Here is a 25088-nt window from a genome sequence, read left to right as displayed (position 1 = left end):
TCAAATCAATGTGAAGGCTGCTTTTAAAACTGCCATTAAAACAATACCGTACATAGGAGCAGCATGAAAAATACACCAGTGGCTTCTGCCGTCCCTTCTGGCACTCAGAGTTCAAGAATATTTCAGATATGACTTATAGTTTTCAAAGAACACGTTTGTTCGGGGCAAACATTTCAGTATTGAGCACCAAGGTCTCCCTGTCAGTCAGAGCTCCTCTGCTCTTACACACAGCTGTCTCCATAGCAACTAATGACACTGATCCTTAGCCAAGATGGCTGACCTGTTATGACAGCTTTATGCCCGCCACTGTGTTATGTCTGCTCCCATTACAATATGACTATGTTATAAATTTGGCTTTATTCTTAGACTTTATGTATTCATATTCTGTAGTTCACTAAATAATCTATGTTCCTAGTTTGTACATTACACTCTGCTCATACAACGCAATGTATGTCCGAGACTTTAAGATGACGTAGCGGGATAAAATAACTGGGTCAGATAAAGCGTCTCTTAGGACAGATAGGTCTGGTGCAGTAGATGCACACCTGAAACAACAACACACACACACATCGCTTATCACATCCAAAGAACATGACAAAGACGGTGGATGGCCTGCTCACAGCATGAGTAAATATTCAATGATGCGTTGTCAAATGTAGGTACAACCTCTGAGATAAGGGTGAACATAAATATGAAATGTTTCCGGATCTCGGGACTTGGTCGGACGGATTTCATGCGAGAACTCTGTCTCTCTGAGTCCAGCGCTGATACTTGACCTGTGACCTCCAATAAATACTTTGTTTAACTTACGACTGCTCCAGCTGGTTCTTGGGCTTCCAATAAAAGAATCGGATTCAACAACTATAATATGGAAGCCTTACACGTCTGTACATGACACATCTGTCTCTCCTTTAAGATAATAATCACCAAACCTGTTAGAAAATGGTACGATCCACCAGATTTTACGGCTATTTTTCTGGTCATTTATGTGATTCACATATTTTAACTCAAATAAAATAAAAACATGAAACATAAACATATAATCTGATAATCATGTAGATTTGATTCCAGTTAATCAATAATCTGATCATCATGTAGATTTGTCTTTAACCACAAACTGATCAAAGTTTGTTCTGAAATAAGAAGTGAACATGTTCTCCAACATCACAGAGCAGAAACAAACAGGAAAGTTTGAACTTACAGATTGTTCAGAGCTGAAGAAGAAGTAGACTCTCCGCTCGACAGACTGAGACTCAGGTGAGCTGCTTCCTGGAACCAGTCAGAGCCGAGTCCACCTGTGATGGAGGCGGGACAGATAGAACCTGTCTGACCAGTGGAGTTCATGTTAAACACACCTCCACGTTCCTGAACAACAAACAAAGTTCAATGGTAGCTTGAATGTTTATAGTAAACATTTAGCTGAGTTCCTACATGTTTCATTTGTGATATAAAAACCTGGCATGATGGAGATCCATTTAATCTGAACCAGGTGTGTTGAAGCAGGGAAATCTGAGCAAGAACCCTGACGATAAACTGTAAAATCAGCTGAATCTGACACTAAACCAGGGTGAACACATTAGAAGCTGATATTCCTGGATGTAAATGCTGTTTTTGTTCATTCTTCCTGTGATGGCTGTTAATGGTCTAAAGTTTTGGTGTTTTCCCTTTGATGATAGATTAATTATGCTGTGTTCAGTGTGTGTATCTTTGTTTATTGTTGCTGCATCTTGGCTGAAGGTCACTCTGGGAAAAGAGATTTTAAACAAGTTAAATCTAAACTATCTAAAAAAGCTTTTGAACCGGTTTGAATTAGACACAGACACCATTTAGCATTCTTAAGAAGTGATTTACGGTAATTCTGACGCTTTATTGTACAGTCTGCACGCAGGGGCGCCGAAAAGGGGGGTAAAAGAAGAAGGATTCTAGGGGCCCATGATTAAGAGGGGCCCAGAGAGGCCCTAATAAAATCTTAATACTGGCAAAAAATAATATGACACTAAATTATTAACTAACTTATAATCCCAAATATATTTTATTTGCAATTTACTGGTAACAATAACTTTATTTGTTTTGGAAACATTACGTTTATGTTTTGTATTTTTCAGGTAGCCTAATTTAGAGTTTAGAATCAGAGTGTCAGTGTGGCAGCAAATAAATGAATTCCATTGGATTCCTTGTGCTCAGTGTTACCTACCTCAACTGTCATGTTTTTCTTTTTTCACAAATATGGGAACGATTGTCGGAAATACCATTAAAATGCATAGTTGTATGTAAAATAACGTCACAAATTTTCGCCCAGTAAAAATGATTTTCATGGGGCCCAAAATCCCTAGCGGCGCCCCTGCATGTCCGACCGTGACACATCTCTCTCTCCTTTCAGATAATAATCACCTAACCTGTTAGAAAATGGTACGATCCACCTCAGGGGTGTTTCAGATTTTACGGCTGTTTTTCTAGTCATGAATGTGATAAATATGTTTTAACTTATAATCTACAATTACAGGTATATACAGGTATATATACAGGCATATAAACAATGTAAACCCTCAAACACCTTAAAGGGGGTCAAAGTCAGGATTAGAACTATTTCCAGAACTTTGCCGCCGCCCAGAAAATATTCAAAACTTACTTTTAGTTTCATTTTTGAGCAGCAGTTGGTGCTGGGCTGTTCTCCGGCTGACTGACTCTTTTATTAGGTTTTAATAGAAGTGTTTTTGTTTTTAACGATATTTTTGTCTGAATGACTGTTTTTATTCATTTATAAGGAGATGTTTGCGTCCGGGACGCCGCTGTTTGCGCTCCTGCTGCTGATTACCGACGGAGGCAGCTCTGGTAGGTCATTTAAAGATGTGACATTATAACCTTACATCAGAGTTTAGGTGAAGGTCACAGGGGAGACGCGGGACTGTAAAAGTAGAAAAAGAAAAGTTAAAGTTCATCATGGGGAGCAGGTTGTTCCCTCGTTCGTGTTTCACAGTTTTTGCGCACAGGAAACGCCCTTTAATCCGGCCCGGAATAAAAGAATAAATATGTCAAATATATTAAATCTGATCATAACTGAGTCAGACTGATCCGTACTAAACTTAAAGTTTATTCATTCTACTTTTGTGAGGCGCCAAATGTAAAAAATGAGTAATTAAGTTATAGTTTAAACATTTTTGAGTATCGCGATTTCCTCATATTTAAAGGGGAACTGCGGTATTTTCAACATTAAGCCTCTTTTCTGAGTCGTCTGCAATGTTTTAGAACCCCCCTCACCGCTTTTTTGATGTTTACTGCTGTATTTGCCTAATTTTGATTCTTCTCAACCTGCTTCAGAATGGCAAGTCATATGCATGTCTTAAAAGGTCCGTAAAAGCACCATAAACGTCCGTTTTCAAAATAATCAACTCACCGGAGTGGTTACTGGTGTGCACTGGTAATCCATATCAAATTTCGTAGCGAAAAGTTGCTTCTGTCGTGTTTTATTTGACATTTTGTAAATCCCATTGAGTTGTATTGAAGACTGGATGTTCGTCGATAGCGGACATGTTTGTAGTTCTCTCGCACCGGAAATGCTGCTAGGTGAATTGCAGGTTGAGAAGAATCAAAATTAGGCAAATACCGGAGACAGCAGTAAACATCAAAAAAGCGGTGAGGGGGGTTCTGAAACATTGCAGACGACTCAGAAAAGAGGCTTAATGTTGAAAATACAGGAATTCCCCTTTAAGATGCAAATGAATCTATAATATCATTGTTAATGTAGGCTACAACACGTTTAGAGTTTAAATATAGAGCAGAAATCTAAATCCAGCCATCACAGAGCCACACAGAAACAAACAACCAGCCACACTCACTCCTCAGAGTCACCTTAACCTTAAACATGTTTCTGGGAGGAAGCAGGGGAACCCGCAGAGAACCCACACATGCACAGGGAGAACATGCAGACTCCACACAGACAGAACCAGCTGGGATTAGAACCAGGAACCCTCTGCTGTGAGGAGACGGTGCTGAACACCACACCCCCGTGCAGCCCTAACTCTAAATATTAGTTACTGTAGGGGCGATTGTTTGTCAAACCAAACATCCTATAAGTGGAAACAAGCCACGACTGAACTGGGGTTGGGTTTCATATGCAGGCAAAAAAGAAGTCCAATGTCCAATACCCGAAGACTGCGTTTTGTCGGTTTATTTTTCCAGCTGGCAAGCAAATAATACAGATACAACTTTTCTTTGTCCTCTGCTGCTTCTCCTGCTCTGATAAAAAAAAAAACACAGGCCCCATCCCAATCACAGTTCTTCTGCCCAACTTAAAACAAAGAAACAAAAAACAAACAGTTATTAACCTACAAATAAACTCTGTAAATAACCCCCCAAAATATAAAGTAACCCAAAAAATAAATTTGAACAAAATTCAAAGTAATGAAGATAAGGAATAAATAGCAGTTAGCAGTTACAGTTCAGTTTTACTTGTTTATTTGTCATATAGATTAACACAGGGTCACCATAGCAATTAAATTAATCGAGCCAATCAAGCTTAACTTCACAGTGAGTGAAGCAATATTAATATTTACAAGGTGAACGAGAAAACAAGAAATACAATTTTAAAAGACAACATTTAAAGTCATAATGGATTAAGACAATTTCGACTTTTTTACATTGTATTGTACCAATTTACATGTTTGATTTGGAGAATAAAGCTTACTTACTTTTTTTTGTAAGAATATTAAGAATTTATTGCAAAAGTGCCACTAATAGGAAGGTAGATAGATGTAAAAAATAAAAGATGATTAAAACAAACTGGCTCAAGAAAGAAAACGGGTAAGAAATTGTACAAACTGTTTAATTATGATGAAAGAAACTCTGAATCTAACTCATTAAATATCAATCTGGGTTTTGTTTTGCAGCTGAACCCATCTATAAGAAAGAAGGTGATGAAGTAGTTATCAGCCCGGGCCCTGTTGCAGCTCCCATCACCAGCATAGAGTGGAAGCATCAAAATAACATCGCCTCAGAGTGGAGCGGAGGCCAGACTGTGTGCTATCGGGAGTTCAACGGTACATTTGAGGAAAAGTTTAATAGAAAATGGATGGATACACAGATTATACACACACTTTTCTTTTCTGCAGACTGATGACTTGATTCTTAGTTGGGCCACTGAGCAGTAAACAACAGACATTAATTTCCTTCTTTGCAATATCTTTACCACATAAAGTTTGTAAATGTTTCATATTGTAAAGACGTCAGATAGAATTTTTAATTACCAACCATAGCCGTTTAGTTTGTAATGTGTAAAACAGCAACATAACAGCAAGTGAATGCAATGAAGACATTTCAAGTGATTTGAAAAAACTAGAGATCAGCATGGGTAGCACCATCCTTTAGCCCTTCCAAACACCAAATTGGATTTTTTTTTTTTATAAAATGTGAACAAACAAACAAATTGAGACTATTTGATAAACTGCTGTTCCTCTTTGGAGTTATTTTGAATGTGCAGAAGTTTCAAATTCAACTAAAATTTAAGTTTTATCATGAGATTGTTGCTGTGTTTGAAATGTCCAGTCACAGTGAGTCGGCCATTTTGTTGCGCTGTTTGAAATTACAACTGAAACTTCCTCTTGCTTCACTTCATTTCCATCAAGTTGAAAACAAAAAGCAGCGTAGCCTACGTTGTACACAACACAGGTCGAAACAGACCATCATACAGAGCGCCCTGAAGCCGAGAACTAATGGAGCTAACACTAGCTTGCAAATGTTAGCTCACTGATGCTAGCTGGTGCTAACGCTAGCCGGTGCTAACATTTGCAGCTCAGTATTTTCAATTTCTTTAAGAATTCCTGGTGAGGAAATGATACTCCTCAAATAGCTCAACCATGAAATGACTCTTTCCTTTTTGATGCCTGAGACGGGATTGAGAAATTATGTACAGCATTCATCACTGAAACTTACATTGTTCAGAATAATAGTAACCACAGTGAGGGCTAAGCTAAGTTGTAATGCAGCTTTTTAAATATGCGACATACAGCACACTGTGGCTCTAAAAACAGTTTTTTTTTCTTGCAAATGTCAATATTTTATGGTGATTTTTAGCTACAGTACAATTAAAAAGATCACCAGGGCTCTCAAGTCTCACGCAATGAGCGTGAAACACACGCATTTCAACAAGTTCACACGCTCACACGCCACACATGCCATTTCTCACGCTGAGAAATGATCAACTTCGTCGCACAGAAACTCTAATGGCCGATTCTATAAACGAGTCAATGGCAGGTTACTGTGCGCTCGTACAGCTCAGAATAGCTCTGGTACAGCTGTCTTGATTTAGCAACCAATCTGCAAATCAGAAAACAGAATTTCTTGTTGCCGGGTGAGGTCTGAAATAGCTTTCAGCTGCAAGCACGCCTGCAGAAGTTGTAGACGAGCTGGAGGTGGAAGAGAACCGTCAGGATCATCAGCAGGTCATATCTTCATTTATTTGAATCTTTTATTAGTTACTATAGTTTTCCTACTCCTTGTAAAAGACCAATACCTGCCGGTTAAAGTGTTCATTGGAGTAGTAGGCCTAAATATTCAGCACACACCCTTTGACATGAGCAACTTAATGAAAAATAAAAAATTTTTTTTGTTAAGACTTTGCATACCTAAAATAATTTATTTTAGAATATAGCAGAATTTAGTGTAAAAGTGAAGATTTGTGATTTTGGTATAAATAAAACAATTTCTTTGTTCTTTAAGTAGCTAGTTTATGGCGATGGGATACTGCAAGGGACCCGCCCCCCCAAAAAAAATGAAAGAAACCCCCCCTCGCACACGGCCCGGCCCGAATCTCACTCCAAGCAAACTTGAAAACTTGAGAGCCCTGGATTACAAGTAGCCGGTTTATTGGTATCATTCAGTTTTTCCATGTTTTTCCATTATTTCAAATTATTTGTCTATTAATGATGCATATTTATGAAGCAGTGCTGCATTCATAGTCTTAAATGCATCAGCTTCTCTCTAACCAAACCTGCTACTGAGTCCACTTAATTGTAGGTGAACATTTCAAACACAGCTTGAGTTGGAGAGGAAGTCTGAAAAGTGAATATTTAGCAGAAATGAAAGAAAACCCCAAACTAACACATGAGGAAATTAGTAGAAATGATCAAATGCGTCAAATTTTCCCTCTTAATTTGATTTATTTAAATACTTACAGTTAATTGGGGGGGTTATATGTTTGGTCAAGATTGAGGAAATGTTGCCCCTGATCTGTGAAATGATCTCACTCTAATAATCTATATTTCGATCTACGAGTCAGTCCAATCACTGAACCATTTCACTGTCATACTTCCAGGTCGGTGCCAGCTGAATAAGACGACAGGAGAGCTGATAATCACAGGCTTGCTTAAAAATAACAGCGGCAGCTACACAGCGGAGATCAACTACAAAGTCCTCAGAACAACTGAAGTCCTGGTTATCTGTAAGTGGAGGAATTTTACAGCAAGTTTGGCTGAAATAGCTCGTTTTTCATCTGAATTCTGATCCCATTTTTGTTTGTTTTGCTTTCTATCAGCTGCTGTTCCAACACCCACAATCACCACACGGTGCAGCGCTGAGAATACCGACTGTGTTTTAACCTGTGAAGGTAACACCGAAGGTGCCGAACCAGCCAACTATGAATGGATGTCAGGTGACGGCCGGCTGGGTTCAGACAAGGAGCTCAACATAACAAAGGTACAAAACCAGACAACACGGCCCTGTTTAGACATGAGTCCGAAAAGCTCACTGATTTTATAAGGATATTCAAGCATTCAATATTTCCAATATCTGTCGTATTTACTGTGCTTCAAGGCTTCGTTCAGACATACAGGGTTGGCACCAGAGTGCAAAGAAATGAGGGATCAGATTTGATGGGGAAGGGGGGGAATTAGTCTAACCATACACAGCGTGCCCTGTGTGTAGAATTGACTGAAAGGTTCACACTTAGGCTAGCTTTACACGACAACGCTCTGAACACAATCCGCAAAAGTGGCGTTGCGTTCCCACTTTTTATTTCGCGTTTAGACGAGCGTCTTTGGGTGGAAATCTGCATGCACACGGTGACGCAAAAGTGTGTGAAAGTTGGACATGCGAAAGTTTTCTCGCCATGCTCTGTCGTCAACTTCGCCTCGAACAAAGTTGTCCCACCATAGACTGGTTCTCCCGGGTCTTATCCATACCTGTCTGGTTCGCCTACAATGAATTGGAGCATCCAACAATTGCCGTAGGTAATTAATTCGCCTTCTCTGTTCTGATATATCTGTAATTACTCGGCTTATTTGCTGAAAGGACTCCTGAATAGCTATCAAAGCAGCTAAGGCAACTTGAATGTCTGACTGATGGAAATAATCCGACATGTTTGTTATTGTTTGGCTGTACTGCGCATGGTTATGGCATCAACGCGTATGCGAGGATACCCAGCGTGAGCAGCTCAGAGCACACGTTTGCGTTTTCAACCCTTTAGACGGGAACGCGACGGTGGAGCGTCTTTAAGATTTCCACTCTGGAGGGTGGTTTCATTTTGTTGCGTTTTTAAGCCCCAAAAACGCTGTCGCCGTCTAAACGAAAGGCACATCTGATAAAATATTTTGTCGGTTTCACCCGGGAGCGTTGTCGTGTAAAGCCGGCCTAAGATGCTTTTACTTCAGCTCAATTCACTTTTATTTATGAAGCACAAAATCACAACAAATGTCATCTTAAGGTACTTAAAAGATACAGTCCAATTCAAGCCAACTACAATCTATTTTTAATTAAATTCCCAAATTAGTCAAATTAATTTATAGCCAATTAAAAGTAGCCTCGCTGATCCCGTCCTGAATCCTGACTGAAACTCTTCAAACAGATTATTTCTGAGTAAATGATCACAAAGTTGAGCTGCAACTATTTTAACTTTAACTTTGGTCAAAAAAGGGAGATTGGATATAGGTCTATAATGAGCTAACACTTCTGAATCTAGAGTAGGTTTTATAAGTAAAGGTTTAATTTCAGCAACCTTAAAAGGCTGAGCTACATATCCTGTCAACAAAGACAGATTGATCAAATCCAACATGGAAGTATTGATTAAGGGGAAAACCTCCTTGAACAGTCTGGTTGGGATTGGGTCTAAAACACAAGTTGATGGTTTAGTAGAAGCTGGTGTAGTTGTTGCTCGTATTTACAGTCACATTTGTTACTTGCAGCCTGTGGTTGGAATGTCGAGCGACTGGTAACTCGACAGTTTCGCCTTCTGACTCAACTGCTAAAATGCATAATAATCTGTTTGTCTGTCATTTCCAGGCAGATTTATTGTTTTTTTTTACCTTCTAGGAGCAGAAAAACGAGTGGTTCAGGTGCAGGTTGGGGAATCCAGTCAGCAGCCAAACCAGTGAACAAGTCCTGAACCCTTTCAGCACGAGTCCTCCCAACAGTAAATATTCTCTTTCTGTAACATGATCCTGACTACAGCAGTTTATTTCACTATTATTTCTTACTATTCACAGCTTTAACGGATGATTATTTAATGTTTTTGTAGGACATTACTATGCAACACTGGGCACATTCATACCGCTGATTCTTCTCGTTTGTGTGATGATTCTTCTTTTCATTGCCTATCATAAACGCAGTAAAGGTAAGAATCCACTGAAGATTTACAGCCATAAATGTGCATCAATATAACAGATTTACTGTGTTTACATTGTTAAATACAAGGTCTACTTTCTGTGTACTTATTTAATGATTTAGTTTATTTACACGTGGTGTGAGACTCGACCCCGTTCAGTCATAACCATTTCCTTGGCCCAAAGGTGCAGGTGAACCACCCTCTCATCTCCGGGGAAACTCAGACATTTGAGAGCAGATTTTATTGTCCTCCGCTTTTAACACGCACTCAGAGACAGATGCCAAACACTGGATTAAATTCAGCCATTCACAGCGCCCGGGGAGCACGGGGGTACACGGGGGTCCAGTCAGTGTCAGCTTCACCAGTCTTCTTTGAGTGGCCAGAGTGGGAATCAAACCGCCAACCTTCTGTGTCCCTGTAGCCAGTTTCAGCCGGGGCTTGGACCACAGTTTGACAGCTGCCCAATCCACGATGCACCGGACTCTCATGGCGCCTCCATCGGGCGGTGGGTCCACATTAGGCTGGTCCCATGTAGCTCGGTTTGGGGTTAACCTCCAGGCCTGGGCCCGGGTTAGAGAGAGGGATGGATTTACCATCATCATATTTGAATCCCACAGCTTATCTTATCTTCTGTCTCAAAGACTTTGCTTCACTGACAGTTTGTTGTTTTTAGCTTCACCCACTGGAACCTCTAATGAGGACGAGCCCAGCGAGATGGAGAAACTGAATAGGCCGATTACTGAAAAACACACTTCACCCGTCCTTATACACGCTCCACCCTCGGGTCCAATCACTGAAGTCGGGGACAGTCACGAGGAGACAGGAGTCCAGGTAACAGATCAAACTCAGTGAGACTCTTTGCTTCATAACGTCACTTCAAACCAACGTCGACTCAATCTGGTGTGCATATTAGTCAATAAAAAAAAGAGCAACAATTTATCAAATCAAATCAAATCAAATTTATTTGTATTGCACATTTCATGTACAAACAGTTCAAAGTGCTTCACATAAAATAAAAGCATTGCAGCAGGGAGTGCAAGAAGCATTAAAAATACATAAAAGAATATAAAGAGAAACAAATAAAATCATTTAAATGAATTTAAAAACAGGCAACAGTCCAGATAAGTTAAAAGATATTTCATGCATGAGAACAGAAATGTCTTTAACTTGGATTTAAAAATGTCTACATTTGGTGAAAGTTTAATCTCCACCATTTAATATGTTTAAACTATCAAAATCAGGTTTGCCATGAATACAAAAAGTTTAAAAAACTGATTGGTGTTGGGCATCAAGCAGGAGCAGGTTAGTCATTATAAAATATTTATATTATTCAGTGAATATTCAGTAAAATTGTTTAAAATAAGAATTACCTTTGAGGCACCACTGGCGAAAGTCAGAAGCTAATAAGTAAAACTAAAGCCCAAAACATGTTGGTCTATGCACATCAGATTTTACTGATGTTACAGATAACAGACACGTAAGCTAAGAAGCCGAGCAAAGGTCTTTGCTAACAGTAGTTATCATAGTGAACATACACAAAGACCAAAGACTTTCCTCTTAAATAGGACAGTAGAATTTATTAAACTTGGCACATTGATGCCGGCTGTGATCATTTGATGGTGACGGCACAAGATGGTGGCAGTGACCAGAAAAAATGGGGGATATGTATTCTACATGCTAACTGAAGATCTCTGGGCTCTTTGCCAGCATGTGAAAGTGAACGGTGGATATTAACCTTACCTTTTAAACATTGTCACAACAAAGATATAGAAATGAAACTCAAAACAATGAACTGTCGGGACAAATGATTCGCTTTGTTTGGATTTGTGGCACCGATGCTAATGCCTGGTGTGTATGTACCAACACTACTGTTGTTAAAACAAAACTTGTGTCTGAAACCTGTGCTGTTGTGTAAGAAAATAACCGGGTCAGGGTCAGTTTTATCATTAAACTTCTGGACAAACATTCATAAAAAATATTTTAAAAAGATCTTTTTACAGCAAAACTGGGAGCAAAAACCTTTAAAGTTCCTTTAAAGTTTGTTAGAGTCAGAAAAACAGCCAAAAAAAGTCAAAAATCCAATGCACTTAGAGTTTATTCAGGGAAAAGGAATAAACCTAAGACTAATTTTTATATTGCTTCATACAGCCTTTATACTCTCAATTTTCGTTTCTTGAAAAAAAAAAAAAAAAACTCTATTCCGCCCGGCAACAATTGGACCACGCCCAATACATTTTTCCCTATTGGTTCTCAGATTACTTCTGCACCTGTGGCCCCACTTGACCTTATCTTTGGGGAAATTCCCACTGCAGTTTCAACTAAGATTTATCTTCTCCACTGCGCCCTCTAAAACTCTAATTCTTGTGAATTATTATTTATATTTTATGATAAAAGTAGTGCAGTACATCTTAACAATATAAGTGAGTTATTTCGGGGCTTTACTTCATAATCACAACAAAATGAGTAACTTACTTCCAAGTGTTGTGTAGTATCTGCTTACCTTAGTCTTACCTTTTCAGATGGAAACCAACTAAAGTTTTATTTAAACATAGAAAAGCTTAAAACTATAAACACGTGAAATCAAATGTAAAATAAAAGACACATTTGATACGTTCATTTCTTCAATACATTGTTTTTTAATCTCATGCCTCTGAGTTAAACTTCAATAGTAACCTTTTCTGACAGGCTAACAACAATAAAAACTCATAACAGATATTCTGCTTCCCGCCCGTCTAAAAGCTCCTGGTTTCCACCTTTCGTTTGGCCGTTTTTGGGATGGAGGCTGAAAGGATCTCCTTTACCTTTCAGGATGCTCCTTCAGAGGAACCCACCATCAGCAGGTCCGAGGAGAGCGACCACAGAAGAGATGAAGAGGAGGCAGAAACAATCCCCCCAACACAGCAATCTGAGATCAGCAGCTCTGAGAACAAAGAGGACGAGAAGTCTGAAAACCAAGAAGCTGCCGAGTCTGTCGCCGCTCCGTCTAATTCCCAACAAGGAGCGGCATGTCCGGATGGGAAGGAGGGCCAAAGGTACGCTGAGCTCTGATGACTTAAAGTTAAACAGTGACTCTGAGTTCATTTCAGCTCCCAGTGGAAGGCTTTCACTGTGATGCGTCTTTATTTCCACCAAAGATGAGGAGATGTTCTGATGGACCGATCAGACGCCGCCTGCTTCTCCCCTCAGCAGGAAAACATCTGGAGACGTGGTTTTCAGAGGTTTTCATAGAACTAAAGGTGCTGCTGAGGCAGGAAATAAGAAATAAAAAGTTAGGAGACAACAGGACAGACTGACAGAGTTAGCAGCATATATACTGGGATGGGTGATTAGGTGAGAAAATCTGAAGAAGATGCAAAGAAAGACACAGGATGTGTTCGAAACCGCCTACTGCATACTGCATACTGCATACTACATACTACATACTACATACTACATACTGCATACTGCATACTACATACTACATACTAACTACTACATATTACATACTGCATACTACATACCACATACTACATACTGCATACTAAATACTGCATACTACATACTAACTACTACATATTACATACTGCATACTACATACCACATACTACATACTGCATACTACATACTGCATACTACATACTAACTACTACATACTACATACTGCATACTACATACTGTATACCACATACTGCATACTACATACTGCATACTACATACTACATACTACATACTACATACTGCATACTGCATACTACATACTGCATACTACATACTGCATACTACATACTGCATACTGCATACTAACTACTACATATTACATACTGCATACTACATACCACATACTACATACTACATACTACATACTACATACTGCATACTACATACTGTATACTACATACTGCATACTACATACTGCATACTACATACTACATACTACATACTACATACTGCATACTACATACTGCATACTACATACTGCATACTACATACTGCATACTGCATACTACATACTAACTACTACATATTACATACTGCATACTACATACCACATACTACATACTACATACTACATACTACATACTGCATACTACATACTGCATACTACATACTACATACTGCATACTGCATACTACATAGTACATACTGCATACTACATACTACATACTGCATACTGCATACTGCATACTACATACTACATACTGCATACTACATACTAACTACTACATATTACATACTGCATACTACATACCACATACTACATACTACATACTACATACTGCATACTACATACTGCATACTACATACTACATACTGCATACTGCATACTACATAGTACATACTGCATACTACATACTGCATACTGCATACTACATACTACATACTGCATACTACATACTGCATACTACATACTACATACTGCATACTACATACTGCATACTACATACTTCCATACTACATATTACATACTTGCATACTGCATGCTGATCGATCAGACAGTATGCAGAGCGTTTACCCACAATGCATTTCGCTCCTGCCCGAGCCGAAATCAGCCGGCCTGAAGCTGATTTCCCTTAAGCTCTAAACTCTATAAACTTTAGCAACATTTGAAACATTTTCAGGTGAGAAAGTAGTCGTTTAGATCCCCAACGTGTTGAAAACCTGACAAAATACCGGCTGTTTACAATTTTGTTCCCACGAATTCGGTGCTACTAAAGCTAGCCGCAGTGAGCTAACGCACTTCCGGTTATTTTCACAAAATAAAATACCCGTTGCCTTTTATCATAGGGAAAGCCATTACCATACAATTGGTGCTTTTGTTGTGAAAACAGGAAGTGAACCTACCCTCGTTGTAGCTAGCTTGAAACTGCCGTTTTGACAGGAAATGACGATCGGCGACGTCACGTTACGTTGCATCTTGGGTAGTTTGAGTATGAGTAGTAACCTCATGATGCATACCCAACATTTCGGAGAATCTAGTATGCATCCGGGAACTTAAAAAAAGTTAAAGTTAGTAGGAGTAGTGGGAGTAGTAGGAGAAGTAGGCGGTTTCGAACACAGCCTGTCTGTCCAGAGCTGCTGCCAGCAGGGCGGCGCCATTCTGGACGATGTCTGATTTCTAAGCCTCTCTCCACCCAATCAGCCAGCTGTGTTCAGGAGGCAGAGGATGATGGTTTTATGGGACGTTTACTCCTGAAAATGACCTGACTCGGACTTTGTTTGCTCTGCAGGAGAAATCGAGGAGAAGTCGGGGACAGTCACGAGGAGAAAGGAGTCCAGGTAACAGATTGAACTCAATGAAACCTCTTTGCTTCATAACGTCACTTCAAACCAACTCAACATGGTGTGCATATTAGTCAATAAAAAAGTGAGCAACAATTTAATACGTTTAAACTATCAAAATCAGGTTTGCCATGAATACAAAAAGTTTAAAAACTGATTGGTGTTGGGCATCAAGCAGGAGCAGGTTAGTCATTAGAAAATATTTATATTATTCACTTGACCTTATCTTTGGGGAAATTCCCACTGCAGTTTCAACTAAGATTTATCTTCTCCACTGCGCCCTCTAAAACTCTAAATTCTTGTGAATTATTATTTATATTTTATGATAAAAGTAGTGCAGTACATCTTAACAATATAAGTGAGTTATTTCGGGGCTTTACTTCATAATCACAACAAAATGAGTAACTTACTTCCAAGTGTTGTGTAGTATCTGCTTACCTTAGTCTTACCTTTTCAGATGGAAACCAACTTAAGTTTTATTTAAACATAGAAAAGCTTAAAACTATAAACACGTGAAATCAAATGTAAAATAAAAGACACATTTGATGCGTTAATTTCTTCAATACATTTTTTTTTTTAATCTCATGCCTCTGAGTTAAACTTCAATAGTAACCTTTTCTGACAGGCTAACAACAATAAAAACTCCTAACAGATATTCTGCTTCCCGCCCGTCTAAAAGCTCCTGGTTTCCACCTTTCGTTTGGCCGTTTTTGGGATGGAGGCTGAAAGGATCTCCTTTACCTTTCAGGACGCTCCTTCAGAGGAACCCACCATCAGCAGGTCCGAGGAGAGCGACCACAGAAGAGATGAAGAGGAGGCAGAAACAATCCCCCCAACACAGCAATCTGAGATCAGCAGCTCTGAGAACAAAGAGGACGAGAAGTCTGAAAACCAAGAAGCTGCCGAGTCTGTCACCGCTCCGTCTAATTCCCAACAAGGAGCGCCAGGTCCGGATGGGAAGGAGGGCCAAAGGTACGCTGAGCTCTGATGACTTAAAGTTAAACAGTGACTCTGAGTTCATTTCAGCTCCCAGTGGAAGGCTTTCACTGTGATGCGTCTTTATTTCCACCAAAGATGAGGAGATGTTCTGATGGACCGATCAGACGCCGCCTGCTTCTCCCCTCAGCAGGAAAACATCTGGAGACGTGGTTTTCAGAGGTTTTCATAGAACTAAAGGTGCTGCTGAGGCAGGAAATAAGAAATAAAAAGTTAGGAGACAACAGGACAGACTGGCAGTTAGCAGCATATATACTGGGATGGGTGATTAGGTGAGAAAATCTGAAGAAGATGCAAAGAAAGACACAGGATGTGTTCAAAACCGCCTACTGCATACTACATACTACATACTACATACTGCATACTACATACTGCATACTGCATACTACATACTACATACTGCATACTAAATACTGCATACTACATACTGCATACTACATACTACATACTACATACTGCATACTGCATACTGCATACTACATACTACATACTACATACTGCATACTACATACTGCATACTGCATACTGCATACTGCATACTGCATACTACATACTACATACTGCATACTACATACTGCATACTGCATACTGCATACTGCATACTACATACTACATACTGCATACTAAATACTGCATACTACATACTGCATACTACATACTACATACTGCATACTGCATACTGCATACTACATACTACATACTACATACTGCATACTACAAACTACATACTGCATACTAAATACTGCATACTACATACTAAATACTACATACTACATACTACAAACTACATACTGCATACTAAATACTGCATACTACATACTACATACTACATACTACAAACTACATACTGCATACTAAATACTGCATACTACATACTAAATACTACATACTACATACTACAAACTACATACTGCATACTAAATACTGCATACTACATACTACAAACTACATACTGCATACTACATACTAAATACTACACACTACATACTACATACTACAAACTACATACTGCATACTAAATACTGCATACTACATACTAAATACTACATACTGCATACTACATACTACATACTACATACTGCATACCACATACTACATACTACATACTACATACTGCATACTGCATACTACATACTTCCATACTACATATTACATACTTGCATACTGCATGCTGATCGATCAGACAGTATGCAGAGCGTTTACCCACAATGCATTTCGCTCCTGCCCGAGCCGAAATCAGCCGGCCTGAAGCTGATTTCCCTTAAGCTCTAAACTCTGTAAAATTTAGCAACATTTGAAACATTTTCAGGAGAGAAAGTAGTCGTTTAGATCCCCAACGTGTTGAAAACCTGACAAAATACCGGCTGTTTACAATTTTGTTCCCACGAATTCGGCGCTACTAAAGCTAGCCGCAGTGAGCAACGCACTTCCTGTTATTTTCACAAAATAAAATACCTGTTGCCTTTTATCATAGGGAAAGCCATTACCATACAATTGGTGCTTTTGTTTTGAAAACAGGAAGTGAACCTACCCTCGTTGTAGCTAGCTTGAAACTGCCGTTTTGACAGGAAATGACGATCGGCGACGTCACGTTACGTTGCATCTTGGGTAGTTTGAGTATGAGTAGTAACCTCATGATGCATACCCAACATTTAGGAGAATCTAGTATGCATCCGGGAACTTAAAAAAAGTTAAAGTTAGTAGGAGTAGTGGGAGTAGTAGGAGAAGTAGGCGGTTTCGAACACAGCCTGTCTGTCCAGAGCTGCTGCCAGCAGGGCGGCGCCATTCTGGACAATGTCTGATTTCTAAGCCTCTCTCCACCCAATCAGCCAGCTGTGTTCAGGAGGCAGAGGATGATGGTTTTATGGGACGTTTACTCCTGAAAATGACCTGACTCGGACTTTGTTTCCTCTGCAGGAGAAATCGAGGAGAAGTCGGGGACAGTCACGAGGAGAAAGGAGTCCAGGTAACAGATTGAACTCAATGAAACCTTTTTGCTTCATAACGTCACTTCAAACCAACTCAACATGTTAGTCAATAAAAAAGTGAGCAACAATTTAATACGTTTAAACTATCAAAATCAGGTTTGCCATGAATACAAAAAGTTTAAAAACTGATTGGTGTTGGGCATCAAGCAGGAGCAGGTTAGTCATTAGAAAATATTCATATATTCACTTGACCTTATCTTTGGGGAAATTCCCACTGCAGTTTCAACTAAGATTTATCTTCTCCACTGCGCCCTCTAAAACTCTAAATTCTTGTGAATTATTATTTATATTTTATGATAAAAGTAGTGCAGTACATCTAAACAATATAAGTGAGTTATTTCGGGGCATTACTTCATAATCACAACAAAATGAGTAACTTACTTCCAAGTGTTGTGTAGTATCTGCTTACCTTAGACTTACCTTTTCAGATGGAAACCAACTAAAGTTTTATTTAAACATAGAAAAGCTTAAAACTATAAACACGTGAAATCAAATGTAAAAAAAGCTCCTGGTTTCCACCTTTCGTTTGGCCGTTTTTGGGATGGATGGTCCGATGCGACTGGTAGCATGAGGTCGCTAACGAATGTTAACGGAGTCCTGATTAACTCGCAGAGCATTCTCGGATTTCTAGTTTTAGAGCGCTCCATTGGCGAGCCAACTCTCGTAGACATTTGGTTTTATCTCACGGGCTGAATATAATTACACTGCCTGAGTTTGACTTCTATGATGTCGGGTGTTGTGACAGGACGTAAAAAGAATAAGACAGCATACTTTTATCTGTCACACATTTAGCTTTTTCTGATTTACATTTTTGAAGAATTTTAATTTGGCATAAATAGGAAATCAGTAGATGTGCTACAGAATACACTTTGTATGTTTTACAGTTACAGGTATTGAAGGTAGACGACAACGTTTTAGACTAAAGAAGCTGAATTCCCATGTTTTAACTTTCAGGATGTTCCTCCAGAGGAGCCCACCATCAGCGAACCCAGTAGGTCTGAGCAGGACGACTCAGAAGACAACAAAGACGAGGGGGAGGGAAAAATAAATATCACCTCACCAGAAGCATCTGAAACCAGCAACTCCTGATGAAGAAGATGAAAAACTCTAAGAAAATATCATGGAAGATATGTATTTAGGAAAAGTTCCAGTCATACTTGTTCATTTGTATATATTTGCACCTTGATTTTTGTTTAAAAAAATGAGCTGTCATTGGGCGAGAGGCGGTACACCTGAGCAGTCCATCACAGGGTCACAAGGAGACAATCGAGACAAGCAACCATCCACGCTCATGCCTTGTGTAAACCAAGTAACTGAGCGCCGGAAATCATTATTTCTCTATGGAGGGTGAGCGAACTGAGCAACCAGAGCGAATTCCAGCGATTAAACTCAAGCTAACTTTATGGTAATGAGCTATGACGCGGTTCGGCGAAAACCAATGACAATCCACAGATTTTAGGGGTCCGACAATCCGCGGGGTTCGCAGAAACAGACGTGTAAACTTTGGTTCCTAGTTCCTACGTATTTATTTAATTAATTTGAATGTAGAACATGCACGTGTATGTTGTTTAATGTTACTGATGTGAATTTGCTTTAGATCTCAAAAATCCGAGTACAGCCTGGCATGCTTGCTGAAAATGATATAATATGTGTATGTACGATGAGTAAAGAACAGCGTTTGGTTAATGCTGATGGTGTTTTTTACGTGTTAAGTGCCTCCACCAGGTGGCAGTAATACTTCATATTAGACGCTTGCTTTTCCGAGACAAACTATCCGGTCTTGACACTATGCTCGTCTTCCGAAGTGAAGAGCCAGTTGTTAAAGTCTTTTGTTTGAAGCAAGATCGTGTTCCTCTCAAAAGAGCGGGGGTGCTGCACAGCCGCGGGGCCTTTAAAAATGGAACATTATAAATGTTACGTCACGAGCGAACAAAGCGAATTCTCAAGCGAAGCTTCTCCAGCTACCAGGTAGCGTAGGTCGCCCTTGGTGTACACGCAGCATCAGACTCCTAGGATCGATTTACAACACCTCCAAAAACATTGAGACGAATCATAAAAATCTATATTTTATTGACATTTCAACAAAGAAATCGTACAAAAGTAAGTGGTCCTAAAAAGAAACAGCTTGAGGAACACTGATTAAGCTAATTGGCAACAGGTCAATAACATGATTAGGTATAAAAACAGCACCTTAAAGAGGCAGAGTCCCAGCTGTCGGCCCTCCACTTTGTATTATTCTCTTTTTCCTTCTTTTCTTTGTGTTACATTTGTTGTTGAAAAGTACCGTGTTGATAGATTTTACAGACTTGAAGAAAAGATTAAACGTTGTCATCCGCTCCGACGTAAACACGCTCCCTCCTGGTGCTGCTTTCCAGGCCAAATATGTTGTTTTATTTGGAGATGTTTTCCACATCGTGTCATCTGCTACCTTTGGGCAGATTTTACTTCTGTGGGTTTTATCAACGTCTCGTTTATTCCATCACACGACTCGGTAAGGAAGCTTTGTTTGGCAGTAGTCAACAGATTCATGACTTTAGGTGAAGGTCAATTAAAATGTAAAATGAACATATTTCATATTATATTATTTTGGTTCAATAACGCCTCATTTTACATGTGAAAATACAACATTTCAAAGCTTGTGATGAAAGTTTAATGATGATATCTGTTAGTTATAGATTTTACTCTGAACAGAATTACAGCTTAGATTAACTTAAACATTGCAATCGTTAATTTAAAGGTAAAATGTGACCATTTTTATTATATTAATGGGAATAAAGCTTTTAAATGAATAATTCTTTGAGCACCAGAATGTGTTGTTTATGGAGTCGGTTTTGATTTTATTTCTGTTTTCCCACATGCGATGATTTTAATTTTAAAAACAGAAAGTGCTGATGTGATTTAAAGCCAGTCTGATGGTTGGAGGTTCAGCTGAAGCAGAGACAGAACCTCTGAGCATGGATGAAAGTTAACCTGCAGTGATCAGAACCACCACCAGATGGCACCATATCCACTCATTCCGCCCCCGCTGAGTTTGGGAAGATATTTCTAGAACATCGTCACATAAGAACTTCTGATATTGTATTAAAACCAAAACATGAAGTAGCACCATAACTTTCTAACACACAGAAATAGGCCTCAGCAGAGCTCTAAAAGGTCAAATAAGCAGCTGATGTTGGTGAATATTATGGTTAACTTTATGAGAAAATGTCCTCTCACCAAAGAGGCTTTGAAATAAAAATGTAAAACTATGCAGTCATTATGTAAACTGATATATCAAATATAAGGACAATAACTATTTCCCTAAAGAGTCAATTATCAGAGCTTTCTTATTAATTATTTCTGTTTCCAGCTGTAAATATATCAGATATGTTACATGTTTATATATAAAGTAAATAACTGCTGACTGTATATAAAATATTGATATAAAACCATATTGACTTTGATTGCAGTTGAGATTTATTCAATAACTTTCATTATATTCACTCAGAATATATTCAGATTTTAATTAAACATGTTAAATTTACTCTTTAACACCTCATTATGTTCGAATAAAAAAAACCTGATTCTGTTCTCATGTTAAATTTAATTTGATGTATGTTGAGCATCTTTAGAAATGAAGCCAACATAAAGACTGAATATTTTCTGTTATCTAAGCCCCATCAGAGCTCTCTGAGGACAGTAAAACACACTTAGAAGCACGTTTCTGTCTGACTTCTGCAGGTTTCTACCCGCTTCTCGTTGATTCCAGAGACTTCTGATGAAGCTGCTTCACTTGGTCACATTTCAGTTTCACAATAAGACGACTGAAAGTCAACCCTCACTGAGACCAACCTTTGGTCAATCAGGAAGCGTTTTATTTTGAAACAGCCAACAGGAAGCCGTGCCTGGAGACTCTGCTGGCTTGATGGTGTTGTGAGGGAAACGTCCAGAAACAGCCAGAGAGTCAGCCTCCGCAGATATAAGGCGGCCGGTCAGAGAGCAGAGGCAGTCACAGAAAGAGATCAGAGAGCAGCAGAAGATCCAGAGAGGAAGGAGAAGACCAAACATCTTCCACAGCTCAGACCCTCAACACTCAGCTGTAAGTACAAACCCTCATTTCTGATGGAAGGATTAGTTCAGACTGAACACTTGAAGCTCGGAAAGATTCTTAAAAGTAATTCAGCTGTTTCTCAGGTGCATGTTTCATGATCTGAGCATTAAAAATCAAAAGTAGTTCAAAGCAAAAAAGGTAATTACTGTTTGACTTCGTCAGTCCTCTGATGCTGGGACTCAGTTTCTTTTGATAGAAAACAGCTGAAGCTCCAACAGCTGCTGCAGATGTTCACTTACTTTTCTCACGCTCCTGCTCATTTGTGTCTCTGCACCTTTAGGACACAAAACCAACACAGCCAAGATGTCTGCAGCCAAAGGCGTAGCGATCGGCATCGACCTGGGCACCACCTACTCCTGTGTGGGGGTTTTCCAGCACGGAAAAGTAGAGATCATCGCCAACGACCAGGGCAACAGGACCACCCCCAGCTATGTGGCCTTCACCGACACCGAGAGGCTGATCGGGGACGCAGCCAAGAACCAGGTGGCCATGAACCCCAGCAACACTGTGTTTGATGCCAAGAGACTGATCGGGAGAAAGTGTGACGATCCGGTGGTGCAGGCGGACATGAAGCACTGGCCCTTCAAGGTGGTTTCAGAGGGAGGGAGGCCCAAAATACAAGTAGAGTACAAAGGGGAGGACAAAGCCTTCTACCCCGAGGAGGTTTCCTCCATGGTCCTGGTGAAGATGAAGGAGATCGCCGAGGCCTACCTGGGCCAAAAAGTGTCCAACGCCGTCATCACGGTCCCGGCGTACTTCAACGACTCCCAGCGACAGGCCACCAAAGACGCAGGCGTCATCGCGGGACTCAACGTCCTGAGGATCATCAACGAGCCGACGGCGGCCGCCATCGCGTACGGTCTGGACAAAGGCAAGTCCGGGGAACGGAACATCCTGATCTTTGACCTGGGCGGGGGCACCTTCGACGTGTCCGTCCTGACCATCGAAGACGGCATCTTTGAGGTGAAGGCCACGGCCGGAGACACTCACCTGGGCGGAGAGGACTTTGACAACCGCATGGTCGACCACTTTGTGGAGGAGTTCAAGAGGAAGCACAAGAAGGACATCGGCCAGAACAAGAGAGCCCTCAGGAGGCTGCGCACAGCCTGTGAGAGGGCCAAGAGGACCCTGTCCTCCAGCTCCCAGGCCAGCATCGAGATCGACTCTCTGTTTGAGGGCATCGACTTCTACACCTCCATCACCAGGGCTCGCTTTGAGGAGCTGTGCTCCGACCTGTTCAGGGGAACCTTGGAGCCGGTGGAGAAAGCCCTGAGGGACGCCAAAATGGACAAGGGCCAGATCCACGACGTGGTCCTGGTGGGAGGCTCCACCAGAATCCCCAAAATCCAGAAACTCCTGCAGGACTTCTTCAACGGCCGGGACCTGAACAAGAGCATCAACCCGGACGAGGCGGTGGCCTACGGCGCCGCCGTCCAGGCCGCCATCCTCTCGGGCGACACCTCGGGCAACGTTCAGGACCTTCTGCTGCTGGACGTGGCGCCTCTGTCCCTGGGTATCGAGACGGCCGGAGGGGTGATGACGTCCCTGATCAAACGCAACACCACCATCCCCACCAAACAAACCCAGGTGTTCAGCACCTACTCTGACAACCAGCCCGGGGTCCTGATCCAGGTCTACGAAGGGGAGAGGGCCATGACCAAGGACAACAACCTGCTGGGCAAGTTCGAGCTGACGGGACTCCCACCCGCTCCCAGGGGGGTCCCGCAGATCGAGGTCACCTTCGACATCGACGCCAACGGGATCTTGAACGTGTCGGCGGTGGACAAAAGCACCGGCAAAGAGAACAAGATCACCATCACCAACGATAAGGGCCGGCTGAGCAAAGAGGAGATCGAGAGGATGGTGCAGGACGCTGACAAATACAAAGCCGAGGACGACCTGCAGAGGGACAAAATGGCCGCCAGGAACTCCCTGGAGTCCTTCGCCTTCAGCGTGAAGAGCACCGTGCAGGACGAGAGCTTGAAGGGCAAAATCAGCGAGGAGGACAAGAAGAAGGTGGCCGAGAAGTGTGAGGAGACCATCGCCTGGCTGGAGAACAACCAGCTGGCTGAGAAAGACGAGTACCAAGACAAGCAGAAAGAGCTGGAGAAGGTGTGCCAGCCCGTCATCAGCAAGCTGTACCAGGGAGGGATGCCCCAGGGAGGGATGCCCCAGGGAGGGATGCCCCAGGGAGGGATGCCCCAGGGAGGGATGCCCGCTGGGTGCAGAGAGCAGGCGAGGGCCGACAGCCAGGGGCCGACTATTGAGGAGGTGGACTAAGGTGGCCCTTAATGTGGACTCTGATCTCTGCTCGACTGTGTTTGTCGGAGCCTTGTTTTATACCTGATAAATAAGCAGTTGTTTACACGTCTTCCTTTAAAAATTGTTTTAACCATTATCACTACCGTGGCTTAAGAACTGTAACTTTATATCTAAAATGTATATTTTTAATCAATCATTTATAAGATCATTGACGTTGGAGATGCACAGAAGTTAAATATGTTTATCTTTGCTCTGCTGGACATTGCAATAAAAACTAAAGTGAATCTTATGACTGTTTCTTTATTTCTGGTTCTTGTTTTTATGTCAGAAATTGAAGAATAAAAATCCTCCAAAGTTTAATAATAAATATAATTTCTGTGGCTTAAAAACTGTGAATTAATTTCCAAATTTAATTCTGTTCATGTTTTGTAAATATGTTGAAGATGAAAAGATACATAAAGTTGAAACAGTTTATAAATAAAAGCATTCCCTGAAAGCTTTAATGATATTCTACACTGTAACAAATTATTTACGGTGGATTTACAACAGTATCCGACTGTATTTTACAATAATTGTAATGTAACTTTTAACTACAGTTAAATCAGTCATTTAACAATACCAGTAGATAAATGTAATTTAACAGCACAAAACAGTATTTGTAATGAATTGATGTCCAAATCCAAAATACGTTATTATACTGTTAAATAAATAACAGTAGTTGCACTGTAAAATAACAGTAAAATACTGCTGTCAGTATTTTACTGTTATTTTACAGGGAAATTCTTCGCATTGTGCACTAATTATGGTCATTTCAATTTCGCACAACCACATTTGATGCACATTTTGCTGTACATATTTTACATATACATATCTACATATTTATATACATTCCGAACTGAAT

General features: G+C 40.5%; 3 protein-coding genes across 5 annotated transcripts in view; 2 read left to right on the top strand and 1 right to left on the bottom strand.

Moving 5' to 3' along the window:
- The window catches only part of LOC142370785 (NLR family CARD domain-containing protein 3-like), a 390613-nt gene that overhangs the window by 8442 nt on the left and 357083 nt on the right, over positions 1-25088 (bottom strand). Inside the window, exon 1 of one of the 2 annotated variants that reach the window (XM_075453259.1) lies at positions 1202-1282. The exons of the other annotated variant lie outside the window; for it this stretch is intronic. The gene's annotated coding sequence lies outside the window, so the exon portion shown is untranslated. Of the gene's footprint in view, positions 1-1201; positions 1283-25088 lie in introns of those variants that run through there. 2 annotated transcript variants of the gene reach the window in all.
- On the top strand, positions 2602-21266 carry LOC142370793 (uncharacterized). 2 transcript variants are annotated; one of them, XM_075453276.1, is made up of 12 exons: positions 2627-2832; positions 4887-5036; positions 7310-7435; positions 7529-7689; positions 9301-9400; positions 9506-9601; positions 10266-10423; positions 12401-12624; positions 14800-14848; positions 15600-15823; positions 17765-17813; positions 18790-21266. In XM_075453276.1, exons 1-12 carry the CDS (start codon positions 2769-2771, stop codon positions 18922-18924), a joined length of 1536 nt encoding a protein of 511 aa, XP_075309391.1. In that variant the 5' UTR covers positions 2627-2768; the 3' UTR covers positions 18925-21266. The 2 variants fall into 2 exon arrangements, with proteins under 2 accessions (XP_075309392.1, XP_075309391.1); XM_075453277.1 differs by lacking the exons at positions 12401-12624; positions 14800-14848 and having other exon boundaries at positions 2602-2832.
- LOC142370792 (heat shock 70 kDa protein 1-like) lies at positions 21768-24476 on the top strand. The gene is made up of 2 exons (XM_075453275.1): positions 21768-21913; positions 22206-24476. Exon 2 carries the CDS (start codon positions 22229-22231, stop codon positions 24203-24205), a length of 1977 nt encoding a protein of 658 aa, XP_075309390.1. The 5' UTR covers positions 21768-21913; positions 22206-22228; the 3' UTR covers positions 24206-24476.

This window comes from Odontesthes bonariensis, chromosome 21, assembly GCF_027942865.1.
Source record: "Odontesthes bonariensis isolate fOdoBon6 chromosome 21, fOdoBon6.hap1, whole genome shotgun sequence".
NCBI lineage: Eukaryota > Metazoa > Chordata > Actinopteri > Atheriniformes > Atherinopsidae > Odontesthes > Odontesthes bonariensis.
This window is presented reverse-complemented; position numbering and strand designations above follow the sequence as displayed.